This window comes from Lipotes vexillifer, unplaced genomic scaffold, assembly GCF_000442215.2.
Source record: "Lipotes vexillifer unplaced genomic scaffold, Lipotes_vexillifer_v1.1 scaffold661, whole genome shotgun sequence".
Classification (NCBI taxonomy): Eukaryota; Metazoa; Chordata; class Mammalia; order Artiodactyla; family Lipotidae; genus Lipotes; species Lipotes vexillifer.
In genome coordinates, this window is record NW_006796183.1 from 565758 (window position 1) to 586089 (window position 20332).

General features: G+C 42.0%; 1 protein-coding gene across 11 annotated transcripts in view; it reads left to right on the top strand.

Annotated features, from left to right (window-relative positions):
* The first annotated feature begins 18044 nt into the window (after window positions 1-18044).
* Window positions 18045-20332, top strand: part of ST3GAL3 (ST3 beta-galactoside alpha-2,3-sialyltransferase 3) — a 206207-nt gene continuing 203919 nt past the window's right edge. For 10 of the 11 annotated variants that reach the window (XM_007468248.1, XM_007468250.1, XM_007468252.1 and 7 more), the window contains exon 1: window positions 18045-18159. In XM_007468248.1, the coding sequence (XP_007468310.1) occupies window positions 18045-18159 (115 nt within the window). Of the gene's footprint in view, window positions 18197-20332 lie in introns of all 11 variants that reach the window. The other variant, XM_007468247.1, reaches the window with a different exon arrangement.

The following is a 20332-nucleotide window of genomic DNA, read 5'->3' on the forward strand; positions in this document are numbered from 1 at the left end:
AGAAATCTGCCGTCTTGGGTACTGGGGAAAGCTGTTTACAGAGAGACGTCCCACCAGAGGCACTCTGCTACAAAACTGCCCAAGAGAAGTGCTGAGGGAAGCTGTTGGCCGCTGCTCACTGCTGGCTGCTGTCCACTGGAAAAGTCCTGTGTGCTGCAGGAGCCTACCGAGAGGAACACACTGGAACACACTAGAACCCAGAAGCCATGGCTTTCCAGCACCCTCTAGTGACAAAGCTTGACATCATGTCAACTAGCAAAAGGAAAATATTTAAAGGGCCCAGATCCATTTTCACAGAGCAAGCAAAAAGGATGAATTTGGAGCTAAGAGGCACTAAGTCTGTAATCCACACAGTGGGGAATCGGAACCTCAGCATCCCCTTAGCTTTTTAATTCCCTTTGCAGATCTTCAGCTTATCCTTGCCACCTTGGCTGTTGGGGCTCAGAGAAGCTGGGACTCTGTATTTTTGGGCCAACTTTGCCCTCAGCCCAGTTCTCTCTGATTATCCATTTTTGCATATCTTTTTTTTTTGGTTCTGTATGCTTGGTTCTCTTTTTCAGACACCAGTCATACCTATGCTGGATCTCCTATGGCAACTACTGTATTTTTGTTTTTGTTTTTTGTTTGCGTTTGTTTTGGTAATCCTTTTAAACTTTTTATTCTTTTTCATTTTATCTTACTCATTATTTATTTATTTATTTATTTTGCGGTACGCCGGGCCTCTCACTGTTGTGGCCTCTCCCGTTGCGGAGCACAGGCTCCGGACGCGCAGGCTCAGCGACCATGGCTCACGGGCTCAGCCGCTCCACGGCATGTGGGATCTTCCTGGACCGGGGCACGAACCCGTGTTCCCTGCATCGGCAGGCGGACCCTCAACCACTGCGCCACCAGGGAAGCCCTTTATCTTCCTCTTTTTTTATCCACTAGGGCCTTCATGACTCTTATTGTGTTTTCAGCAGTTCTTAATTGTTCTCTTTCATTGAGGCTTTTGTTTTTGTGGTGGTGTTATTTTTCTTTCTTCACTTTTCCTGAGTGTTAATTTTACTTAAAAAATGTTGTTTCACTATTTTTTCCCTGAGGCTCTCACTTTAATCTTGGCTCTTAGTTACCTCTTGTTTTTTAGAGCCTTTTGGGAGTGGCGGAGGGGCTGGTAGAACCTTTGTTAATGATCTGTTTCCATCCTGTGGCAAAGTTTTTTCTGTTGTGTGCTCTTCCTTTACCACACTTCCCCTTGACCCTCCCCCTTCCTTTCTTCCACTTTTGTTTAGATTCTTTACTGGTTCTGTTTCATTTTTGTTCTGTTGTACCATATAACTTCTTCAAATGAAAAAAATTATATGACTGAAGTCAGATCATTTGGATTTGAATCCTCAGTCTGCCACTGACTAGCTCTATGATCTTAGATAAGATAATTTTACCTCTCCGTGCCTCAGTTTATTCTCTATATAATGAGAATGATAACCTCGTAGGACTGTTGAGAAGATTCAGTGGATTAAATCATATAAAACTTTTGGAACTGTGGCTAGTCTGCAGTAAGTACTATGTGAATATTAGCAATATTGATTATTTTATCCCCTGCATTGACTTGCAATTAGAAAAGACACAATTCTTCTGCATAGAATGATGTAATATATTGCATGTTAATTAACTACTTAAATCTGGTTAGTCATGCATAAAGTCTGAAAAGGAAGTGTACATTCAGCAAAACCATTTTAAAAACGTGATCTTTTCGGGCTTCCCTGGTGGCGCAGTGGTTGAGAGTCCGCCTGCCGATGCAGGGGACACGGGTTCGTGCCCCGGTCCGGGAGGATCCCACATGCCGCGGAGAGGCTAGGGACATGAGACATGGCTGCTGAGCCTGCGCGTCCGGAGCCTGTGCTCCGCAACAGGAGAGGCCATAACAGTGAGAGGCCCACGTACCGCAAAATAAATAAATAAATTTTTAAAAATTTGATCATTTCAGTAACTTGTTCAGGAAGCTGGGTAATAAATAGTACGTAATAGTTTCTAATTAGCTTGCCTCAAAAGTATTCACAGGAGACATGTTCAGGAAATACTTTGTGGCTTTTGCTCTGGGTAATTTTGTCATAATTGAGTTCCTATTCATTATGGCTGCTATTTGAAGGTCAACAAAATTCTAACATTTCAGACGAAAAATTGTTGCCAGGTATAGTTTAGAAAATAACCACATTGTAGGATGTTTTAGAAATGACAGGAGTTTGGTGTACTTTGTTTCAGTGAGTTCAAATTTTTATGTAGTTTTCTTTTATGGCTAATTAAAATAACCTAGTTTTATGTACCTTTTGTACCTTTTTTTGAGCAGACTGTAAGTGACTGAACATTTGGTCAGTGAGCGGATAGTTTTTGAATATCTACCAGGGATGCAATGGTGAATAAAACAGACCTGTTCACTGCCTGGATTAGCCAGAATAAAATTTTAAGCAAATTACTGTAAATACTCCTGAGTATAAATGCATTATGTAATGGATGGAGATATACGGGTGCTGTGGGAATTTCTAATAGGGAGACCTAACCTGAAGTGTGGAGACGGGTAAGGCTTCCCTGTGGAATTAACTTTTAAGCTGAGACTTAAAGGCGGAGTGACAGTTGGCTAGGTGAAGTGGTAGGGTCAAGAAGGCTTCAGCCTGACATTAGGAGACAGCATGGCAAGTTCAAAACACTGAAAGACGTTCATTGTGGCAGACTCACAGAGGTAGGGTGGTAAGAGATGGTAACAGAGATGGGAGGAGACGTGGGCAGGGGCCAGATCATGCAGAGTCTTATAGGCCCTGTTAAGGGGTTTGGGACTTTACCCTAAAGATGGTGGGAAATTTACGAAGTTTAAACCTGGGAATAAAATAGATCCACATTGGCTGCTATGTGGAGAATGAATTGAAGAGGATCAAGAATGAATATGGAAGTACCCAAAGGAAATGAAAACAGGATGAAATATACATACACACCTGTTTATCACAGCATTATTCACAATAGCCAAGATATGGAAACAACCCAAATGCCCATCAGTAGATAAATGGATAAAAAAAGATATGGTACATATACACAATGGAATATTTATTCAGCCATGAGAAAGGAGGCTGTCCTGCCATTTGTGACAACATGGATGCACCTTGAGCACATTATGCTAAGTGAGATAAGTCAGGGAAGGACAAGTACTGCACAGTATCACTTATATGTGGAATCTGAAAAGCAAACCTGTACAAAAGCAGAGAGTAAATGGAGGTTACCAGAGGTTGAGGGATGGGGGAATAAGTCTGATGACGGTTAAGGGTAGAAACTTGTAGCAAGTAGTGAACAAGCCATAGGGATCTAACATACAGTATAATGAATATAGACAATAATATTGTACTATAATGTAATGTGATAAATGTTGCTTAAATGGCAGTCATATTACAGTATATAAATATATCAAAGTAACACGCTATACACCTTAAATTTACAAAATGTAATGTCAAATTTATCACACACAAAAGAATGGACATGGGAGGCTTATTAGGAGGCTATAGTTGTAGCCCAATCAAAGGGTTATAGTGACTTGAAATATGATGGTAGCAGTGGAGCTAGAGGGACAGATGGATTTAAGAAGTATTTAAAAGGTAAAATTCATAGGGCTGGATGACTGATTATATATGGAGGGTGAGAGTGAGAAGGAGGGTAGTGTCAAGGATAATTTCCAGGTTTTTGACAGAAGCACCTGTGAAGGTGTTGCCTTTTATTGAGCTAGTGAATACTGGATAAAGAGGAGGTTTTTTTGGGAAGTCTGAGACATCTGTGAAACATCTAGATGATGGTACAGAAATTAAATAAATGGAGTTCCCTGGTGGCCTGGTGTTAGGATTCTGGGCTTTCAGTGCCAGGGCCTGGGTTCAGTCCCTGGTCGGGAAACTGAGGTTCTGCAAGCTGCATGGTAAGGCAAAAAAAAAAAAAAAAAAAAAAAAGTTAAATAAATGGACATGGAATTTAGAAGAAGTATCTGGATGGAATATATAAAATTTGGGATAAGGATGGTAATTGTAATCATGGAAGTGGAATGAGATTGCCTTGGGGATATCTGTGGAATGAGAATATAAAAAGCCTGAGACAGCACCCTAAGCTTCTCTCTACGTTTAAAATTGCTCGTACGCTCCCTCTCTCCCTCCCTCTGTCTCTCCTTCTCTCTCCTCTCCCTCTCTCTCTCTCTCTCTCTCTCTCTCTTCCCCCCTCCCGCTCCCGCTCCTCTCCTCTGTCCCCCCTCCTCTGTCTCTCTATCTTTATATATACGCACAAACACACACATTATGTCTTTAGTGTATATTGCTTTTTGGAATGTGTACAAATTATATTAATTGTGTTTAGAGTTGGGAGAATATAATTAGAAATATATTAATTTATTTGATCTTTAAACAAACACTTCTTGAATGTGCTGTGTACTAGGTGCTGTGCTGTTATATGTAGGTGATTCACAGACCTAAGTTATAGATTCTGCTTTCAAATTGTATGCTAATTCCTTACAGAGACAGAAAAATAGATAAGATATTTTACAGATGCTGTGATAGAGGTAAGCATTGGGTGTTTCGGGAGCACAGATTGCCATAGTGTCGGGCAGTGTTTAAGGAAAGCTTTCTGAAGGAGGTAAGACTTGAACAGAGTCCTAGAAGATGAGTTGGTGTTGCTAAGTGAAGAAGGCAAGAAAGAGCTCTTACCACCACACTGTACGCCTCTTACAGTTGTGGATGCTGTAGAAAGGTCAAGTCATGGGAGGACCGTGGTGTCCAGTGGCTTTGGCAATTAAGAGGTCGGTGGTAGGGCTTCCCTGGTGGCGCAGTGGTTGAGAGTCCGCCTGCCGATGCAGGGGACGCAGGTTCGTGCCCCGGTCCGGGAGGATCCCACATGCCGTGGGGCGGCTGGGCCCGTGAGCCATGGCCGCTAAGCCCGTGCGTCCGGAGCCTGTGCTCCGCAATGGGAGAGGCCACAACAGTGAGAGGCCCGCGCACTGCAAAAAAAAAAAAAAAAAAAAAAAAAAAAAAAAAAAAAAAGAGGTCGGTGGTAAACTTAATTGAGTGACAGGTAGGATTGGAAGCCAGATCAGATTGTGGTGGGTGGAAGAATGAATGGGGAGTGAGAAGTCAAACTCCTCTAGGGCAGGGTCTCAATCTGATTGTTTTAGTGTCCTCTGTGCCTTGCATAATCCCTGGCACTTGGTGTTTCTTACATTAGTTTTGAACAGAAGAGAGTCAGATCCTTCTCTGAGATAAGATGAATGCATGAGGAGGGGATGAGTCCAGCTGCTGCATTCCCTCTACATGCTGAAGAGAGTTTGCTGTGAGCACTTGTAGCTCTTTACCTGTGTGCTTTTTTTTTTTTTTTTTTTTTTTTGCGGTACGTGGGCCTCTCACTGTTGTGGCCTCTCCCATTGCGGAGCACAGGCTCCGGACGCGCAGGCTCAGCGGCCATGGCTCACAGGCCCAGCTGCTCCGCGGCATGTGGGATCTTCCCGGACCCGGGCACGAACCCGTGTTCCCAGTATCGGCAGGCGGACTCTCAACCACTGCGCCACCAGGGAAGCCCCTGCGTGCTTTCTTTTTATGGCTGTGCAGGGAGGCCAGGTACCCTCCCGCAGCCAGAAAAATTCTCTGCATTCATCTGTTAGTGTTCTTATTCTGGTCTTTTTCTTTCTTTCAACGTTTTTCATTCGTTACTATATCATAAGCATTTTTCCATGTCATTAAATTTTTTTCATAAACAACATCTTAATTGGCTGCATAATCTCATTTGATGTTTATTTGAACATTTATTTGCACATTTGGTTTAAGTTTTTTTCTTTTTTAACTTTTAATTTTGAAATAATTTCAGACTTACAAATAAGTTGCAAAAATATTACAAGAACTCCCGTATATCCTTCAGCTAGTCTATGGTGGCGTCTGTCAGGTTTCTGCCTTGTAAAATTACTCTTTTCCTTTCTGTAATTAATAAGTATCTTGTGGGGAGATACTTTAAGATGATATAATGTCCCATTTCTCAAAATATTACTTATTAATTTTAGCATCCTTTGATGTTTCTTAGCTGAATTATTACTAAAATGATTGCTAAATGGTGATTTTCTAATTACATTATTCTACACTCATTCCACTGTAAGGGAGAGCTTTTTCCTCTCCTCATTTATTAAATTCTTACTTAATGGGTCATAATCTGTTATTATCAGTCTAAATTGCCCCAGACCTGGCCATTAGGAGTCCCTCAAGCTGCCTGCATTTTCCTTTTCACATGGCACTCTTTGAGCACTTTCCTATTTTCAAACTTATCTTGATAGTGCCTTCTCTGCCTCAGCCCTGGAATCAGCCATTCTTCCAGGGACCCCTGGTTCCTATTACATAGTGGAGAATAGTATTTCAAAACCAAGATCGAGGTGCTAGGTGTGCTCATTGCTACTGGGATATGATTGCTGCCAGGCCCTTTCAGTGGACAGAGCTAGGGCTTACAAGCATGTACATACACAAAAGCACACATACACTGTCCACATCTATAGTTATTTTTATATATATATATATATTTTTTTGCGGTACGCAGGCCTCTCACTGTTGTGGCCTCTCCCGTTGCAGAGCACAGGCTCCGGACGCGCAGGCTCAGCGGCCACGGCTCACGGGCCCAGCCGCTCTGCGGCATGTGGGATCTTCCCGGACCGGGGCACGAACCCGTGTCACCTGCATCGGCAGGCGGACTCCCAACCACTGCGCCACCAGAGAAGCCCTGTACATTTTTTGATGATGGCCATTCTGACTGGTGTGAGGTGATACATCATTGTAGTTTTGATTTGCATTTCTCTAATGATTAGTGATGTTGAGCACTCTTTCATGTGTTTGTTGGATATCTGTGTATCTTCTTTGGAGAAATGTCTATTTAGGTCTTCTGCCCATTTTGGGATTGGATAGTTTTTTTTTTTTTGATACTGAGCTGCATGAGCTGCTTGTAAAATTGGAGATTAATCCTTTGTTAGTTGCTTCATTTGCAAATATTTTCTCCTATTCTGAGGGTTGTCTTTTCATCTTGTTTATGGTCTCCTTTGCTGTGCAAAAGCTTTTAAGTTTCATTAGGTACCATTTGTTTATTTTTGTTTTTATTTCCATTTCTCTAAGAGGTGAGTCAGAAGGGATCTTACCGGGGCACGAACCCGTGTCACCTGCATCGGCAGGCGGACTCCCAACCACTGCGCCACCAGGCAGTGGTTTTTTTATATGTGTATATATTGAAAACCATCAGTTCACGCTGATACCTTCAATTCCAATACAACCCAAAAGATTTATTCTAGTTTTTCTTTTTCTACATTTTCAACTCACTTCTCCATCATTGAGAAATCTGGCTCCTGTTAGCCTCAGTATATTTACTTATTTGGTCAGTCCCTTATCACCTCCTGCCATACCCCCAGACTTATCATGATGGCCTGATGCTCCTCCCCCTCTTAACTCCAGATATATGTGCCTACCTTGCTTGGCCCCTAAAGCCTAATTGAGTTATTCAGAAAGGAAGAGAGGGAGAGAGCTCATTCCTTTTAAGATTTGTTTTTATTTTTTATTTATTTTATTTATTTTTGGTTGCGTCAGGTCTTAGTTGTGCACGCGGGATCCTTGTTGAGGCACGTGGGATCTTTTGTCATGGTGCGCAGGCTTCTCTGTAGTCGTGGTGTGCATGTTTTCTCTCTCTAGTTGTGGCACATGGGCTCCAGGATACGTGGGCTCTGTAGTTTGCGGCACGCAGGCTCTAGTTGAGGCGCGTTGAGCTCAGTAGTTATGGCGTGCGGGCTTAGTTGCCCCGCGACATGTGGGATTTTAGTTCCCTGACCAGGGATTGAACCCGCATCCCCTGCATTGTAAGGCGGATTCTTTACCACTGCACCACCAGGGAAGCTCCCTCATTCCTTTCTATGGCTGCATAATCCTCTATTTTGTGAATACACCATAGTTTATTTAATCCTTACTGAAGGGTTTTTTTCTCTTATATTACAAATAGTGCTGCAATGAGTAGCCATGTGCATAAGTCTTTTTGTATTTTTGTCAGTGTATCTTTGGGATAGTTTCTTAGAAGTGAGATCATTGGGTTAAAGGGTAGAAGCATGTATGATTTTGTTAGATACTGCCAAATCCCTCCTACCACCAGCAATGTACGGGCGTTCTCCCCACAGCCTCACCACTAGAATGTGTTGTCAAGCTTTTGTCCTGGCAGTGAGTTTGAAATTTCATCTCTTTCCGAATATCGAGATGTTATACTCCTCCTTGTCTTGGAGGTTTTGGCTTATTTTAAGCTCTTACTTGCTTCTTTGTATGTCACCCACTTCTGGAGATCAGTTTCCTGTTTAGGCTGTTTGTTCTACTTCTTTAATTGAAAATCTTTTTCCTTAATGGAAAAGTCAGAAATAAAATAGGTGGTTAGTTCGGCATTCTCACTGTCATATCTGTTGAACAAATGGGTAAATTCGTTGACTGACTGACGGTCGTGTGTCTGCCAGAGCCTTAGGTTGAAGTCACAATATGGCTGTGGCAGTTCAGATGTCACATCTGCATTCAGGACAGAAGGAGGGGGGAAGGGCTGGGAGCAGCCACTTCAGTACCCTTTTAAAAGGGAAGAAAAATCTTTCCAAGGACCACCTGCTTTTTGTAGGCAGGCTGTTTATACCTTAAATTTCTCGTTGTTTTTGTTGGAGGATTGGACAGAGTACATGTCCTTTGTGCTACTGGAAATGCAAGTCTCCAATTTCTATTTCACTTTGAAAACTTTGTACATTTATTACTTGCATGAGTACAAATATTAAAGTTAAATATACAAATACATCGTGAAAAATACCCTCTCCAAACCCACTTTTCAGGGGTAATTACTGTCAACAGCTTGGTGTGTATTCTTTTATCTATGTACTTCCTTCTTAACCTTAATTTTAAATATTACTGTCGGGGGCTTCCCTGGTGGCACAGTGGTTGAGCACCCGCCTGCCGATGCAGGGGACGCGGGTTCGTGCCCCGGTCCGGGAAGATCCCACATGCCGCGGAGCGGCTGGGCCCGTGAGCCATGGCCGCTGAGCCTGCGCGTCCAGAGCCTGTGCTGCGCAACGGGAGAGGCCACAACAGTGAGAGGCCCGCATACCGCAAAAAAAAAAAAAAAATTACTGTCTTCCTTGTTTGTTACCACCAGTATGGGGCCATACATACATTCACACACGTACTATTCTGCAAGATTTTTTTTTCACTTAGCAGTATACTCTAGCTATTTTTCTATGTCAGGACATGCCCGTGTGTCTCATTCTGTTAACTGTTACATCATATTCTATACTTGTTATTTTCCTGCCTTCATCAATCCATTGTAGGGTTTCCCTGGTGGCGCAGTGGTTGAGAGTCCGTCTGCCAATGCAGGGGACGTGTGTTCGAGCCCTGGTCCGGGAGGATCCCACATGCCACGGAGCATATAAGCCTGTGCACCGCAACTACTGAGCCTGAGCTCTAGAGCCCATGAGCCACAACTACTGAAGCCTGCATGGCACAACTGCTGAAGCCCGTGTGCCACAACTACTGAAGCCCATGCGCCTAGAGCCTGTGCTTCGCAGCAAGAGAAGCCACCGCAGTGAGAGGCCACGCACCGCAACGAAAAGTAGCCTCTGCTTGCTGCAACTAGAGAAAGCCCTCGCACAACAACGAAGACCCAGTGCAGCCAAAAAAAAAAAAAAAAATCCATTGTCCACCTTCTTTCCTCTGTGTGCAGGTGGCTGACGTCTACAAACTGTACCATCTGGGCTTCCTTGCCTTCTGGCTTCCCGTTGGGATCAGCTGATGAAAGGCACTGATGGGTATCAGAGGACCAGTGGTGAGAAAAGTCAGAGTATTTATTGTCCCCTACTGTCCCTTGCCATGGCTGTAGTAGCAGATGTGTTCCTCTGTGGCCACTGCTCCTGTTGGCTGGCCTCTCTTCTCCAGCCAGCTCTTGCCGGGCTCCAGTATCTCCCTTCTTTCTCTTTGCCTTTTCAGCTCCAAGGTAGGAGTAGCTTCCTATTGTTGCTAGTTCCTGGATGTGTCACTGCCCCTGGGAAGTTCCTCTAACCCTACAAAAAATCTTGCCATTAATTCCTTTGGTTAACTCCTTTTCATGTGCTGTCTACTTCCTGCCAAGACCTCAGTGATAACAATGATATAAATATCATTGTGTATGTGTACCATAATGTATTTGTCTGGTTCCCTATCGATGGACATTTGAGTTGTTTCTAGTATTTTGCTCTTATAATCAGTGTTGCTAATAAACATCCATGTACTGATACTGTTAAAATAGTTGTTGGAGTGTCACTCTTGGAAAAAAGTCATAGAAATAGAAATGTGGAGTCAAGGTGTGTGAATGTTGTAAATTTCAACAGATACAGGTTTCCCCTGCTATCTGAAAGTAGAACATTCCTATGAAACCTTTCGGCAGCCAAGATGGTAGAAAGTGAAGAAGCAAATACCATTAATTTATACGGAGAACTTTTTGAGTGTGTCCTCAGACCCAAAAAATAACCTACCAAATCATGCCAAATAACAGTTAAAACCTAAAATAACACTAACATATAGTAAAAGCAGGAATGACATGATAAATACATAGCCTGTATAAAATAGAAATAATGTATTTATGGTGTAGTTTCCCTCACCAGAGTCAAGAAGACAGCAAGCACACTGGAAGGCTAAGAGGTGGTGGTGATGGTGTGTTAGGCTGAATCATTGGAGGTTGGGGTGGTGGGAAGTATAGGAGACTAGGGTGTAGGAAGGAGGGGAAGAGGGTCATTTCTCAACATCTCATCATTGTCTGAATCCATCAGACCAGGCAGGTCACTTACATCTACACCTTCTATGGCTGTCTGCCTTGATGTCAAAGGTTGAGGTTCATTGTCTGCTGTGGCTGATGTGACAGGCTTGAATAGGACAGTATGCTTGATTGCTTAGCCTCACACATTTTTCTATCATACAATTTTTTATAGACACTCAAAACATCCTGCAGACCTGCCCTAAACTTGTGTGTCCTTTCAAAATTAAAGTCATACTTTTCTGCAATCATTGCAGCACTGTCGTTCATAGTCAAAATCTCATGTAAGTGCTTTACATTTAGTTTCTGGTTGACTTCACTCATGGGCTATTTGCTACTGAGTTCAGTTTCAACCTATATCTTGTACCCTTGCAGTTGCATCAGCTCTTGGCGTGTCAGTTCTTGGTCATGGGATGCTAAAACCTCTTCAACATCTTTATCAGCTTCCACAAACCCAGCCTCCTTAGCCATAGTCACTGTTGCCGTATTTATTGTTGATTTGAAGCCTTTAAGATTGCTCATTACTTCAGGACACAGTCTCTTCCAAATGCCAATTCCCACCAAGACTTTTAGCCTAATGAAAGCATCTCCAGATTTAGCAGTAGCCAATTTTATTTATTTGTTTTAATTTTAAATTTATTTATTTATTGAATGAAAGATTCTTTATATTCTATAGTGCTTTCCAATTTTCAAAAGTTTCACACACATGATTTCATATAATCCCATAATAACCTTTTTTTCCCCCTACCCCTGTATTGCCCCTCACGCCTTCCCTTTCCCCACTAGTAACCACTTGTTTGTTCTCTATATCTGTGAGTCTAGCAATTGCAAATTTTACATTTTAATTTTTCCAGATCTCTCATAATTCTCTGGAGTTGCCCTCTCTGTCAGTGGCATTTATAATAAAATGCATCACATTTTTGCACACGGTAATCCTTAATTGTGGCTATTAGGCCTTGGCCACGCAGTTGCAGCAACAATGTCATACTTGGCGGTAAGAACACAACACAAATGTTGCTGCTATACTTGGTAATGCCAGGTGGGTGAGCAGCACAATTATTGACAACCACAAGGCACCTATTATGGAGGTTATTTTCTCTACAGTATTTTTCAGCAGAAGGGCTAATGTATCCACTCATGTACTCAGAAAAAAATCACTGGGGTATTCCAACCACTTGGATGTGAATGAAACATAATAGGAAGTGTATTCTTATCAGTGCCTTTAAGTGCCCTCAGATTTTCTGAATGGTACATTAGTTGAGGCCTTAGGACAGCATCACCAGTGGTGTCAATAGTAGGCATTAGGATAAACCTCTCCTTTGATGCCTTGTGTCCCACTTAGCCTGCTTTTCTTCTCTTGAAAGGTCTTGCTCAGCAATTTTTTCCAATAAATTACAGCTTTGCCATAGTTAAACACTTGCTTATGTAAATAGCCACCTTCTGGGAACTTTTCAGCAGCTCCAGTATCAGCCAGAGCACTCTGTCCAGTAACTTTTAAGCTATGAAGCTGTGCCCACCTCAAAAACCAATGAAACCACCCATGACTACCTTTATTTCTTTTCTTTTTTCTTTTTTCTTTTTAACATCTTTATTGGAGTATAATTGCTTTACAATGGTGTGTTAGTTTCTGCTGTATAACAAAGTGAATCAGCTATACATATACATGCATTCCCATATCTCCTCCCTCTTGCATCTCCCTCCCACTCTCCCTATCCCACCCTTCTTGGTGGCATGACTACCTTTAAATTTGACTCTCGTAACACTTTCATTACCATTGTCCAGTGCTTTCTTTCTTTCTTTTTTTTTTTTTTTTGGCCACGCTGTGCAGCTTGTGGGATTTCAGTTCCCTAACCAGGGATTGAACCTGGGCCCTCAGCAGTGAGAGCATGGAGTTCTAACCACTGGACCACCAGAGAATTCCCCATCCAGTGCTTTTCATTTCAGCTTTTTGAAAAGACTGATTTCTCCTTAAGTATAAGATAACTTAATGCAACACTGTGCTTTGTACACCCATCAGTCCACTCAAGCAGCAGACTTTCCAATTCATCCATTACTGGATGCCAGTTAAGAGAGACCCCTTTCCTACTAGCAGAACCAGTAGTAACTTCGGCAGCTTTCAATATTCTTTCCCTCTGAGTGTAAATAGTTTGAATGGTGGACACAGGAACGTTCGAAGCAAGCGCATCTTTATTTTGTTCACTACAATCTAAATGCTTAATTACGTCCATTTTTATGCTGAGCATAACACCCTTACAAGTTCTCTTAGGCTATTCTGATACCTTAGGACACATCTTGCTAACTGATGCACAAAATAAATCCAGATAAAGCATAGATGCTCACAGATAGAATTCAAAGCTATCTATGGTGGCTTGATGCAGAAATGCCGAGTGTACTTCCTGGGAAAGGAGGTTGGTGGTGCTACTCTCGCTGCTCTGGGTGCCCGCTGCCTCTATAACCGCTGGATGCAAAACATGCTGAAAGCTATTTTCATCTCTTTTGATAAAAGCGAAAATCTTCTTTGGGTGTGTTTCACTTAGGTCTTTCATAGAAGCGAAGTGGCATAAAGCGAGCTTTCAAAAAGCAGGGGATACCTGTACTTCCAAATTCCTCCTAAAAGAGTCTCTACCAATTTACATTTCTACAACGTGTTATTTGATTTTTTTAAATCGAAGTATAGTTGATTGATAATTTCTTAGTTTCTGGTGTACAGCAAAGTGATTCAGATATATATGTATTATATACTGGGTTGGCCAAAAAGTTCGTTTCGGTTTCCTATAACTTTTTGGCCAACCCAATATATGCTTATATATTCCTTTTCATATTCTTTTCCATTATGGTTTATTAGGATATTGAATACAGTTCCCTGTGCTATACAGTGGGGCCTTTTTTTTACAAAGTAAATTTATTTATTTCATTTATTTTTTTTTCCTGCACTGGGTCTTTGTTGCTGTGTGCGGGTTTTCTCTAGTTGCGGTGAGCGGGGGCTACTCTTCGTTGCGGTGCGCGGGCTTCTCATTGTGGTGGCTTCTCTTGTTGTGGAGCTCGGGCTCAAGGCACATGGGCTTCAGTAGTTGTGGCTCGTGGGCTCTAGAGTGCAGGCTTAGTAGTTGTGGCGCACGGGCTTAGTTGCTCCGTGGCATGTGGGATCTTCCCGGACCAGGGCTCGAACCTGTGTCCCCTGCATTGGCAGGCGGTTTCTTAACCACTGCGCCACCAAGGAAGCCCGGGACCTTGTTGTTTATCTATTTTATATGTAGTAGTTTGTATCTGCTAATCCCAAACTCCTAATTTGTCCCTCCCCCACCCCCTTTCCCCTTTGATAACCATAAGTATATATTCCAAGCCTGTTTCTGTTTTGCAAATAAGTTCATTTGTGTCATATTTTAGATTCCACATACAAGTGATATCATGGTTTTGTCTTTTTCTTTCTTCATGTAGTATGATAATCTCTAGGTCCATCCACCTTGCTGCAAATGGCATTATTGCATTCTTTTTATGGCTGAGTAATATTCCATTGTGTATATATACACCACATCTCCTTTATCCATTCATCTGTCAATGGACATTTAGGTTGCTTCCATGTCTTGGCCATTGTAAATAGTGCTGCTGTGAGCATTGGGGTGCATTTATCTTTTCGAATTAGAGTTTTCTCCAGATATATGCCCAGGAGTGGGATTGCTAGATCATATGGCAACTCTGTTTTTAGTTTTTTGAGGAACCTCCATACTGTTTTCCATAGTGGCTACACCATCTTACATTTCCCACCAGCAGTGTAGGAGGGTTCCCTTTTCTCCACACCCTCTCCAGCATTTGTTATTTGTAGACCATTCTGACCGGTGTGAAGTGGTACCTCACTGAAATTTTGATTTGCATTTCTCTAATAGTTAGCGATGTTGATCAACTTTTCATGTGCCTATTGGTCATCTGTATGTCTTCTTTGGAGAAATGTCTATTTAGGTCTTCTGCCCATTTTTTGATTGAGTTGTTTGTTTGTTTGTTTGTTATTGAGTTGATGAGCTGTTTGTTTATTTTGGAAATTAAGCCCTTGTCAGTCACATTGTTTGCAGATATTTTCTCCCAGTCTGTAGGTTGTCTTTTCATTTTGTTTATGGTTTCCTTTGCTGTGCAAAAGCTTATAAGTTTGATTAGTTCCCATTCGTTTATGGTTGATTTTTTAAATATTCAGAAGTATAGAGGCAGCACTTGTGACTTATAACAAATTTAATTCAAAGTGTATGAAGGGAAAAGTACTTTTCATTGTCCTATCCTATTTCTTAGAGGTAACCACATCAACAGTTAGCTATGTATCCTGTCATATGTTTTTTTTTTTTGTGGTACACGGGCCTCTCACTGTTGTGACCTCTCCCGTTGCGGAGCACAGGCTCCGGACGCACAGGCTCAGCGGCCATGGCTCACAGGCCCAGCCACTCCGCGGCATGTGGGATCTTCCCGAACTGGGGCACGAACCCGTGTCCCCCGCATCGGCAGGCGGACTCTCAACCACTGCGCCACCAGGGAAGCCCCTGTCATATGTTTGTAAACAAACTTATATGCTTATTGTAAATTCAAATATATGGATAAAGTCATTTCTGTATGTGTGTATGTGTATATATCCATATCTGTTTATTGAGAGCTCATTTCTGGACTCTGTTCTGTTCCATTGATCTGTTTGTCTTTTCCTGTGCCAGTACCCATCCAGCTTAATAATTATAGCTTTGAGTTGGTTTTAATATAGTAAGGCAAATCCTCATTTCATTATTTTTCTTTTTTACAATAACTTATTTATTTATTTTTGGCTGCGTTGGGTCTTTGTTGCTGCACGCGGGCTTTCTCTAGCTGCAGTGAGCGGAGACTACTCTTCATTGAGGTATGCGGGCTTCTCATTGCGGTGGCTTCTCTTGTTGCGAAGCATGGGCTTTAGGTGCACGCGCTTCAGCAGTTGTGGCACACGAGCTCAGTAGTTGTGGCTCGTGGGCTCTAGAGCACAGGCTCAGTAGTTGCGGTGGCACACAGGCTTAGTTGCTCCACAGCATGTGGGATCTTCCCGGCCCAGGGCTCGAACCCATGTTCCCTGTATTGGCAGGTGGATTCTTAACCACTGCGCCACCAGGGAAGCCCTCATTATTGTTCATTAAAAAAATTTCTTCATTCTTCTTGGGCATGAACTCTTCAGATTAACATTAGATCTAAGTTTTAAAAAATCATGGGTTTTGACTAAATTTACAGAGAACTGACATTTCAGGAGAACTGACATGTTTCCAATATTGAATCTTCTTACTTCGGGACCTGTTATGTCTGTTTATTTATTTGGATCTTTTATGTCCTTTGGTGAAAATCTTGTTCATTTCTTCCTAAGTTTAGTTTTAGGTATTTTATAGATTTTGTTGCCATCATGAGTGGAATTTTTTCCCCTTACATTTTTTAACTGGTTATCACTGGTATAGTTTTTAAGAAGCTGTTGATTTTTGTAAGTAAATCATATAATCACCTAATTTATTGAATTTTTTATTGGTTCTAATGATTTTCTGGTTGATTGTCTTGGCTTTTCTAGGTGGACAATTATATAGTCTGCAAGTGCTAACTCTTTATCACTTCATTTATAATATTTATACATAGGTTATGATATTTATAGTATTTCTCATAGATTATTTCATGACTAAGATAGCTGAGTGGGGTTTGGGAAGGGTGCTCCTAGGAAGTCTTCTTGGCTGATGCTACATTTAAGGTGAGTATCAAAGAACGTGCAGCAGGTGAAATAGGTGGTGGAGAATGTATTCCAGACAGACCTTGCGGAGAGAAACAACAAGAAATGTTCAGTGACTAGAAAGAAGAGGGGCTAGAGCATAGGATACAAATGAGGTTGGGAGAAGCAGGAGATGGTTGGAGAGTAAATAGGGGTGCAATGAGAAGCTACTAGACTCTAAGGGGCAATTACTTTATTTTAAAGGAATTGAGAATTTAATGAAAGGTCTGTTAGGCAGAATGGTCCCTCAAAGATGTCCACATGTGGGAATTCCCTGGCGGTCCAGTGGTTAGGACTGCGTGCTTCCACTGTAGGGAGCGTGGGTTCGATCCCTGGTCAGGGAGCTAAGATCCTGCATGCTGCACGGCGTGGCCAGAAAAAAAAAAAAAAGAAAAAACAACAACCAAAGACGTCCACACGCTAATCCTTAGAATCTGTAAACGTGTTATTTTACATGGCAAAAGGGACTTTGCACGTGAAATTAAGGCTACAGACCTTAAAATAGGGAGGTTATCCTGGATTATTCAAGTGGGCCCAATCTAATTGCATGAACCTGAAAAGCAAGGAAGTTTTTCGGGTTGGAAACAGAAGCAAGATGTGGTAGAAGGGGAAGTTGGTGAGATCAGAGTAAGAGGGACTTAACCCACCACTACTGAAATGTACCACATGGAAAACAGGAGGAGGAACACAGGAGCAAACACTGTCTGATAACCAGCAAGGAGACAGGGACTTGGGCCCTGCAGCTGCAAGAAACTGAATTCAGCCTACAGCCTGAAGGAACTTGGAAGTATGTTCATCTCCAGAGTCTCCAGAAAGGAATGCAGCCCTGCTCAGCCCCTGCTTTTGGCCTTGTGACACCTTATGCAGAGGACCCTGCTGAGCCACACTGTAGCTGGAATTTTGGCCTTCAGAGCTCTGAGATAATAAATTTGAGTGGTTTCAGGCTGCTGAGTTTGTGATCATTTGTTAGAGCAGCAGTAGAGTACTAATACAAAGGGGTTTAAGCAGGGAGGTAATGTTAGACTCTGTGTTATTAACAGACCATTCGTGTGCTGTGTGGAAGATGGATTTGGGAGAGTGCAAATTTGGAGGTGTGGAAACTTGTGGGAATACAGTGGTGGCATGGGCTAGGGTAGTGATGGTGGGAAGGGGGTGTGATTTGAGATTTATTTGGGAGGTTAGACTTGCCAGAGTTTGGTCATTGATTGGGTGTCAGGAATGAACGAGAGGAGGGACACAAGGATGCCTGCTGATTTCTGGCTTGGATGCTGACTGATGATGGTGAAGCTGTTCTTTGAGCCGGGCTTGAGCAGGTTGGAGGATGCCAGGTCATCAACTCAGTGGTAATTCTAGGTGGTTCTTCATTTGGAAATTCTCCTATAAATACTTATTTTAAGGTAGAGTATATCAATAAGATGATTGCTTTATCAGTTAAGACCTAAATTGTTTTTTGGTTTTTTTTTTTTAGGTCATGTAGGAAATCGTAAATCATGTGAAGATGGGACTCTTGGTATTTGTACGCAATCTGCTGCTAGCCCTCTGCCTTTTTCTGGTACTGGGATTTTTGTATTATTCTGCGTGGAAGCTACATTTATTCCAGTGGGAGGACTCCAGTAAGTATGGTCACTCTAGCCTACCCCCAGAAAAAGCCTGCTGCAGATCAGTTATTGGGTTTTCCTGTGGCTGCTCTCATATTCTTCAGAGATGGGCAGTGATAGTAAACTGAGCATTCCTGGGATTTAGGCTTAGAAACTGCCTACCACTTTTGTTGCTCTAGACTGAGAACTTTGAAGTGTTTTAAAAACTGCATGCCATGGCAAATCCTTTTATGAACTCAAGGAAAACGTGCTATTCTTCAATAAAAACCCAAACCATACCAGTACTTCTGGTTCTCGAATGTTCTTTTTAAATTATTATACTTTATTGCCACTCCCATTTGCCAGTTACTGCCTTAGGGCTTGCTATTGCAGTTGGTTTTTTAATGACCTTAAAGCATTTTATTCCTTGGATTTTCAGTTTTTATTTTTAAATTTTTTTAATTAAAAAAAATAATTTTTTTGGCTGCGTTGGGTCTTCATTGCTGTGCATGGGCTTTCTCTAGTTGTGGCGAGTGGGGCTTACTCTTCGTTGCAGTGCGCGGGCTTCTCATTGCGGTGGCTTCTCTTGTTGTGGAGCACGGCTCTAGGTGTGTGGGCTTCAGCAGTTGTGGCTCACAGGCTCAGTAGTTATGGCTCGCGGGCTCTGGAGCGCAGGCTCAGTAGTTGTGGCGCACAGGCTTAGTTGCTCCGTGGCACGTGGGATCTTCCCGGACCAGGGCTCGAGCCCGTGTCCCCTGAATTGGCAGGAGGATTCTTCACCACTGTGCCACCAGGGAAGCCCCAGTTTTTAATTTAATACTGTCTTTGTTTTAGTTTCCCTAAAGAAATATTGTCTACTTAATCTTTTTAGCCCTTGCTGGTATTGAACGTGTACTTGAATAGAATAATGGCTTTTCCCCTACCCAGTAACTCCTAATCCCTTTCTTTCATTTGTAGTCATTCTCATGTGATACACTGTTTTCTGTAGGGCTTCCTGACCCCCTCCCCCAACACCGACTTAGTTCTGGTTCACCCGGCGTTGCCTGTGCTGTGGTTTGGGGTTTGCAGTTGAAGAGCTTGCACTGAGCTGCAGCAGCCTCTGCACACTGTCTTCTTGGCTGTAGCTTCAGGTGTCACACAGTGATGACACGTAGCTTTCCTTTTGATTCTTTTGTCTGATGGCTGTCTGAGCTGGGTGCAGGAAAATTTGGGTAGTCTCTTCTGATTCCTAATGCCTCTTCCCTAAAGTAGTTTTATTTTTACAAACACCTACTGGATGCCAGTGTGGAATTCACTTGAGAATAGAGTCAGGCTCTAGATAAGAGGTTAAACTGAGTTAGAATGAGTTGGAAGAGGCAACTGGCAATTGGCCTAATACTGTATTGACTCCTTAACGTGGGAACTGTTCCTTTGGAGTAGTTCATTATTTTCTCACAATGGCTCAAACTACTGAAGCAGTTTCAAGCCAATTTAAAAAGTATAGTGTTATATGTTTCATATATTGTTTTATATGTAATGTTTAAGTGCCTCTTAAATGCATAGCTTATAATTATCACTAATTACTTTGTGTTTCCAGGGTTTATTTATATTTTTCTCTTCCAACTTATTTTTAAAATCAAGGAGACGGCCCAGAGTAAGGGGTGTTTATATCAGTGCAGTGTAAAATTCTGTAGTTAGAGACATTGTCCATATCTGTAATGGATGGATTCATCTGTACTCATAAAAAAAGTGGAAATATGTACAAGGAAGGGGGGGGTCTCCTTTTCTGTTAAGAGCTACAGTGGAAGACATAATCAATGATTAGATAATTTTTTCCTAGAGAAATTGAGAAAAGCATTAACTTTATGGAACACCTGTTGTGTGTCAGGTTTTAGGCTAGATAATTTACAAATTTAAATACTTACTATAACCATGTGAAGATGCTGTTATTATCCCTGTTTTCCATTTGAGCAAACTGAAGTATTTAGTTTAATTAATTTACCCAAGTTACATAGCTGATTATTAGAACTGGATTTGAGTCCTGATTTTCTTTCTTTAAAACCTATGTTCATTATTTTACTGAAAAGTATAATAAATACTAAGGATAAGGTTTAATTCTGTATTGTATCTGGTAAAAACAGAGAAGAGAGAGACTCAGAGAAGAAATAGTAGAGAGTATCAGGATGGAGGTGGATAAAGAAAAGGGAAGGAAAATAAGGGGAAGGGAAAG